Genomic DNA, 7,714 nt, shown 5'->3' with positions numbered 1-7,714 from the left:
CATATTTTGGTGTTTTGTCGAAGATCAATTGGCTGTATGTAGATGCGTTAATTCCATTAACTTTTAATTCTATCTTTTGCACAAACTTTTTGAAGTCCCCTCATATATATTTTCTCTGTTTACTGAAATTTTTATCTGTTGAAACACTGCTCTGTTTTCCTTTGGTACTTTGTCCATGGTTTCCTACAGCTCTTGTTGTTAATTGCCATTGAGTCATTTCTAACTCCTAGCAACCCCGTATAGGGTTTCCAAGGAGTGACTAGTGAGTCTGAACCACCAACCTTGCGGTCCAGTGCTTATCCTACAGCTCCTATTGTCTAGTAGCCCATTGCTCGGGCTTTTACAGGTAAAATTTCTCATTACTGTTCTGGTGTATGGTGTATAATTTCTTACTGCCTTGCCTGGCTTGTAATTGTGTCTGAAAGTTGACCTTTTTTTTTTTTTTTTTAACTTTTTATTGTGACTTGAGTGAAGGTTTACAGAGCAGATAGATCATCAATTTTATTTTCAACAAATTTCGTGTGTTTTGTTTCATATTGGTGATCACAACCCCTTCCACGTAACATCAGTTACGCCACTTTCTCCCTAGGATTCTTGTTTCATTCTACCTCCTTTTTCAAGTGTAACTAAGGGCCACATTCTCAGGTTCCTCCAGTGTCTTTTAGACAAATAAACCTGGTCACCCTTCAGGTCTACAACTGAACTCATCCTCATGGCTCAATTTTCAGCCACCAGCCCCATGGTCCAATTTTTAGTCATACGGTGGTGGTTGTAAGTGCCTTTGAGTCAGTACCAATTCATAGTGACCCTATATAAGTTTTCTGAGGCACGGCTGGTGAGTTTGAACTGCCACTCTTGCAGTTGAAATCGACCTTGAGGTTGTGTGCTTATCCTGTGGCTCCACACCAGTCACACGGTGTTGTTAAGTGCCATTGAGTCCGTTCCCACTCATAGCCACCCAGTGGGCTTCTGAGGAGCAGCTGCTCAGTTTGAACTGCCAACCTAGATAGGTGTAAAATGGGGGACAAGAGCACTAAATACAGTCTTGCTCACTTGAAATAGTCAACTATTGAACGTTGAAAGGTCAGCATTTACGGAAGGACAAAGTTTCGAAGAGCTGAAGAGAATGGAATGGAAGCAAGCCCCATGGGGAAGGAGATAACTGGTGCTCGGGTCAGAGTTTCAGGGTCTCTAGTTGCTTGGGACCAGTAAATTCTATCTTTTTATAATTTTGAGTTTATTCCACTCTATCCTAGTGTGATCCCTATCAGAACAGTTAGTATTTGTAGTCTGGTCTCAGAGTCATGAAGACTGATGTTCACGTGTTCCGTTAGGCCGTGGGACTAATTGGTTCCAAGCATCTTCAGTTTTCATCACTCTTGTTTCCTCCACACCGAGAACGATCACTGTTTGTACCTTGGAATTTACCCCTTCCTATGGTTTGTTGTTGAATGTTGTGCTTTTTACTGTCTATGAACTTCACAACTAATGTTGGGTAACTAACTGTTCTTTGTTCTGTGTGGCCACTGAAATCCCTTCCATTTACTGGGTCATCAGTACAGATTTGCATGAGTTATTGAGGATACTGGAATAGTAACAACAGCAAAAATGCCCAGTTGGATTTTTGCAGATTGGCTGTGTGTGTGTGTTTGGGAATGTGTGAAAACACTCAGCCAGGTCGTTTTGAACTGTGCAATAGCCGTCATTCATTTGCTGCTTATCCAGAACCTGATAGCCATTCAACAGGTGAAAACACTGGGGCTTTTCAGGGTGAACCCACACCTGGCCATACACATGAATTTCTGAATTCTTAGAAGTTATGTATGAAATTTAAAAAACATTTATTCCCAGACTTTTCTGTTTCTTTTAAATGCTTTCAAAAAATGCCCCTGGGTAGCACCTTCATCAGTAGGTTTCTTGTTTGACAAACTAAAGGCTTGCATTTTTGTCTAGTTTTTAAGGTAGCCACCAGTAGGTCAAAATACATGACCACAATTCTTTGAAAATAAGGTTGGTTTCTAACCCTTTAATACTAGTGAGCTCTATCAGGTGGGTCCAGTCCATGGAGAAGAAAGGACATCCTGCTGAGCAAAATGGAGTGTTAGCGAAAAAGAGGAAGGACCCCCAATGAGGTGGATTGGCACAGTGTGGCCACAGCAGTGGGCTCAAACATAACAACAGTTGGGAGGATGGTGCGGGACTAGGCAGGGTTTCATTCTGTTGTGACTAAGGTGCTTCAGGCGGATACCACTCGGCTGGCATCTAGCAACAACAGAACAGCATGCCAGGTTTAAGCACTATTATCTTCAAGGTTGCTACGGAGCCTAGGGACTAGGAGAAAGTGTCAGGGTAAGTTAAACTTCATAGAGTTCTCTCTTACTTATTCCAAGTGCCCTTTTTTGGGACAAAGAATGTGCTTGGTTGGTGGGAACCTTTGATTACTTTCCAGAATTCTTAATTGTTGGCCTGTTTATTTACTTGATTTGCAGACAGACAGACAGGTTTCCAATATCCAGCCCAGCAGCTTTTGCCTTTCCCGTCTGTTAAGTAACAAATAGTGTCGTTCTTAAGGTAATTGTCAATTTATATTGTATACTCCCTTCAGGAATTTCTGTTAGTGGAGAAATGTTTTGTTTTTATTGTTAAATGCGGTTGAGTCAATGCTGACTCATAGCAACCCCTGTATAGGGTTTTCAAGGAGTGGCTGGTGGTTTTAGCCAGCCTTTCGGTCCAAGGCTTATCCTACAGTGCTACACCAGGACTCAATTATACATTGTTGTTGTTGTTAAAGTGCTATCAAGTGGATTCCAACACATAGTGACTTGTTTAGAAGAGTATTAATGTAATGTTAAATGTCTCTTTTCACTTGTTTTGTTTTTGTGACTGTGGAAAAACACTGTTAATTACATGTCAATCGCCCATTCTTTATTGAGGAATCCTACTGTCTATTCTAAAACTTTGAAAGCAATAGATGATATAATTCTTCATCAAAATGATTATTTTTCCTGAAAAACTGTTTTTCAGAAAAAAATGTTTGCCTTCTAATTCCAATTAATAGGAAGCCCATGTTTTTTATCTTTCAGATAATCTCTTCTAGATATGTGATCAAGGAATTACCATCGGAAGAAGACGTTAATCAAGGAGAATTACGTCAACCTGTGATAATAGGAAACCAAAAAAGCTATTGTAGTGACAATATTTACTTCAGTGGTATCAGGGAAAGCAAGTGTGGAGTTGAGAGTCCGTGGGCACGTAAACGAAATTACAAAGGGGTGCCTATGCTCCGTAACAGAACTATAACTATTACAGGAAAGCAGCAGCTTCAGTCCTGGGCTGGTTTCCCACTAAAACAGAGTGTTTCTGTAAGAAAAAGTGCTCATCGATATTCCAAATATAACTCCTTTGTAAGGAGTTTGCTAAAACTAAAATATGGCATAGGCTATTTAGGGAGAAAATACAGAAAGCCATTGAAAAATAAGATTGGGTCCAGCTCTCAGTTACATCTTGCTAAAATGAAGAGATTTCAGTCTGAGACGAAAGTATACGAACGTCATCAAGTTGAGAAGTTGATCAGTAGTACATCCTCCGTTGTGCCACTTCAAAGAACTGGCAAAACCAACATTTATGGTAAATATGGGAAGGTTATTATGCATACGTCATTGCTTACCCAACAGAAAATCCATACTATAGAAAAGTCTTACCGATGTAATGAATGCGGGAAGGCATTCAGCCAGTGCTCAGTCCTCATCAATCATCTCAGGATTCATTCTGAGCGGAGACCGTACAAATGCAGTGAGTGTGACAAAACCTTTACAGATCAGTCAAATCTTACTCAACACAAGAGAATCCACTCTGGAGAAAAACCTTACAAATGTAATGAATGTGGTAAGGAATTTACCAGACGTTCATACCTGTGGGGTCATGAGAGAATTCATACTGGAGAGAAACCTTATAAATGTAATGATTGTGGCAAAGCCTTTAACCGGCTCTCCAACCTCAACAGGCATCAGAGAATCCATACTGGAGAGAAACCCTATAAATGTAATATATGCGGCAAGGGTTTTACCATCAGTTCACACCTTTGGGGGCATGAAAGAATTCATACTGGAGAGAAACCTTTCAAATGTGATGACTGTGGCAAAACTTTTACTGAGCGTTCAAATCTTACTCAGCATAGGAGAATCCATACAGGTGAGAAGCCTTACAAATGTAATGAGTGTGGTAAGGATTTTCCCACACGATCACACCTTTGGGGTCATAAGAGAATCCATACTGGAGAGAAGCCTTATAAATGTAGTGAATGTGGTAAAGCCTTTACTGGGAGTTCTAATCTTACTCAACATATGAGAATCCATACTGGAGAGAAACCCTATAAATGTAATGTATGTGACAGGGCCTTTAGTCAAAACTCAAGCCTTACTATTCATCAGAGAATTCATACTGGAGAGAAACCTTACCAATGTAATGAATGTGGGAAAGCCTTTAAGCAGTACTCTAGCTTCACTCGACACCAGAATTTACATCCAGCAGAGAAACCCTACACATGTGATATATGTGGTAAGGGTTTTATCAGACGTCCTCAGTTTTTAGATCATCAGCGAATGCATAATGGAGAGAAACCATTCAAGGGTGTGTGTAGCCAGGTCTTTAGGCAACAGAATGATGTCAGGATTCACCAAAGAATTCATAGTGGAGAGAATACTCACAATGCAGCCAATGTGGTAAATCGTTTAAACATTTTCCACAAAGAACCAGTCATCAGAGAATTCATTCTGGAGGGAAATAAGTCTATAGTTGTCATTGAAGATTAATAAGCCTCAGATGTTCAATTCTGCAGAGTAAATTACAAGTCAGAATTTTAAAGTTAAGTGTTGAAGGAGCAAGGGCATCTGTAGGGAAATCCAATTGTATTTATAAAAAATTTTTTGTTCAATTTGAGGTTTCTTTAGAAAGCTGTGCATTTTTATTCATGTCTTATCAGCTGAAGGTGTGAAATGTGTTTATGTAATGCCTTTGACACTGACAATTCGTATGTTACCCTGATCTCCAGAAAGGCATCAGCAAGATGAAAGTGTCTACTTCATTAAGTAGTGTTCATTCATAACCATGTTCCTTGGAAAATCTAGGGACTTTGAATTTTAAAATACAATGTTATGTAAATGTGACTGAGGTTGTGAAGGGGACAGATGTAAAGTTTAGGATCTTAATCATCATATTGAATAATGTTCGGAGTCCCTTTTACAAGTTTGTTGGTACAAAGGGCCACTGTGGGTTGTGAAAAGGAGTGCTCTACCAACTGACCATGACACCACAGTCCAGGACATTGACACTGAGCTTTCCATCGTCATAGTGGTGTTTGCTACACGGGACTGCTTGTAAGTGAGAGCGTTAAAAATTTCATTTGCTTTTGATTCCATTTTTACAATGAACTTTTTGAAGACCCCTTGTATGGTGGAATAACAGAGGAAATGATGGCCAGTCTCATTTAAAAGGAAATACCTGTTGTGTTTCAAAAACTAATGTGAAATTCTGCTTGGGAACTGAAGAGAACAGTGATCAGAGAGAGGAGACTGCTAAAAAGAAGGGGACTCCGGTGCATATGTGAGATTCACTTTTAACCACCAAAAGCATTTTGCCCCCATTTTATTTAGAATGTTTAAAATCTCGTTAATTAATACAATTTCATCATTTCTCATTGGGAAGCATGGTGACTCTGTGTGGTAAGCACTGGACGGTGATCCACAAGACCACCAGCCACCCCTCAGGAGACAGATGAGGCCATCTGTCCTGTAAAGATGTACAGCCTTGGAAACCCTGTACAGAGTTGCTGTGAGTCAGAAGCAACTCAGCAGCCCTTAACAACAGCAACAATATAAGCCTGAATTGTTTTTCTTCTATCAAACCTTACTCCCCGTCATTGAGGGGTAGCTACATTTGATAGCACCTAGCGATATTCTTTAGGCTTTCAAGGTTGAATGGCAGCTAGAATCATTCTTTCCATAGTGGAATTAAAAATAAACCATTTTGGAAATGTTTTTTGTTGTTAAATGCTGTTGAGTCAGAGCAAACTGACAGTGACCTTGTGGAGGGTTTCCATGACTGTAAGTCATTGTGACAGGAGAAAGGTTAACTGGTGGACTCACAACGCCACCTCTATAGTTTATATGTAGTCCATGCTTATCGAACACTGCTACACTCCTAATTTCCCCAGTATATACTCATCATTTGCACCCAAATAATTGTCCCTATTAATATTTCTGTGGCTAGAATTGAAAATAGCATAAGTTAGTAATTTCAGAATGTGCCCTAACATCTATGTGGCTATATGATCATAAAATAATATTTTTACATGACTTTTATAGTTAAAATGTACATATCAAAGCATTTGCTTTGCTGGCACCTCTCCCACCTTAATGACACTTAGACCATTTTCATGTTATGCCACGATTATTGCTCCTTTCCTGAAGTATCCCATCGCTGTTAGTGAATTCAGTTCCTCCCCCAGCGAACACTTCTCTCCTCTCTCCCTTCTGTGGTAAGTTACCTTTGGTTTCCATATATTTGCTTATTTTATGTAAGTGAGATGATACTGTGTATGTCCATTTGTGATGTGGTATCAGAGTTTGAGGAAGACTCATTAACTTGTGATATGCAATTGACAACCTTGTTTGCTGGAATTGTGAAGAGGACTTGAAATACTGATGAAGATCAGAGACTACAGCCTTCCGTATGGGTTGTACCTCAATGTAAAGAAAACAAAAATCCTTACAACTGGACCAATAAATAACATCATGTTAAATGAAAAAATAATGAAGTTGTCAAAAACTATCTTTTGCTTGGATTCTCAATGCTCATGGAAGCAGTGGTCAAGAAATTAATGTATTGAATTAGGCTATGTAGCCCTGTGATAATCACTAGACCACAAGGTTGGTGGTTCAAACCCACCAACCCCTCAGAAACCCTACTTGGGATCACTAAGTTGGAACCAACTTGACAGCGCCTAATAACCTGCTGCAAAAGACTTCATTAAAGCGTTAAAGAGCAAATGTATCACTTTGAGGACTAAGGTGTGCTTGACCTAAGCCGTGGTAATTTTTGCCTCATACATGTGAAAGTTGAACAGTGAATAAGGAAGACTGGAGGAGAACTGATGCATTTGAATTATGGTGTTGCCAAAGATTAAAGTACCATGGACTGCCAGAACCAGACACATCTGTCTTGGAAGAAGTGAGGATGGTGAGACGTCGTCTCTTACATGTTGCCAAGGAGGGACAAGTCCCTACAAAGAGGATATGCTTGGAAAACTGGGAGGATTAGCAAAAAAAAAACATGACACCCCCCCCCCACCACCACCAAGAAGATGGATTTACAATGGCAGCATCAATGGGCTCAGACAGAAAAACAATGGTGCGGTTGGGGCAGGACCAGGCACGATTTCATTCTGTTGTGTAAGGTTGCTATGAGACGAAGCTGACTCCGTGGCACCGAACACCAAGTTTACTCAGCATAATATTTTCAGCGTCCAACTATGTTGTGGCCTACGTAAAAACTTAGTTTCTTTTTATGGCGGTGTAATATTCCATTGTGTGTATATACCATGTTTTGTTTATCGATTCACATGATTTCCACCTTTGAATTAGTGTGAAAAGTGCTCTAACTGTACACTGATGTACAGGTTTCTATTCCTGCTTTTATGTATTTGCAATATATTCTT

The 7,714-nt window shown here is 39.8% G+C and overlaps 1 protein-coding gene across 1 annotated transcript in view; it reads left to right on the top strand.

The window, feature by feature from the left end:
* The window catches only part of LOC102831121 (zinc finger protein 160-like), a 21,366-nt gene extending 16,555 nt beyond the window's left edge, over nt 1–4,811 (top strand). The window contains exons 3-4 of the mRNA XM_006868325.1: nt 3,461–4,486; nt 4,652–4,811. Of these exons, the coding sequence (XP_006868387.1) occupies nt 3,461–4,486; nt 4,652–4,811 (1,186 nt within the window). The remainder of the gene's footprint in view (nt 1–3,460; nt 4,487–4,651) is intronic.
* The last annotated feature ends 2,903 nt before the right edge of the window (nt 4,812–7,714 follow it).

This window comes from Chrysochloris asiatica, unplaced genomic scaffold (genome assembly GCF_000296735.1).
Source record: "Chrysochloris asiatica unplaced genomic scaffold, ChrAsi1.0 scaffold00116, whole genome shotgun sequence".
Lineage (NCBI taxonomy): Eukaryota > Metazoa > Chordata > Mammalia > Afrosoricida > Chrysochloridae > Chrysochloris > Chrysochloris asiatica.
This window is presented reverse-complemented; position numbering and strand designations above follow the sequence as displayed.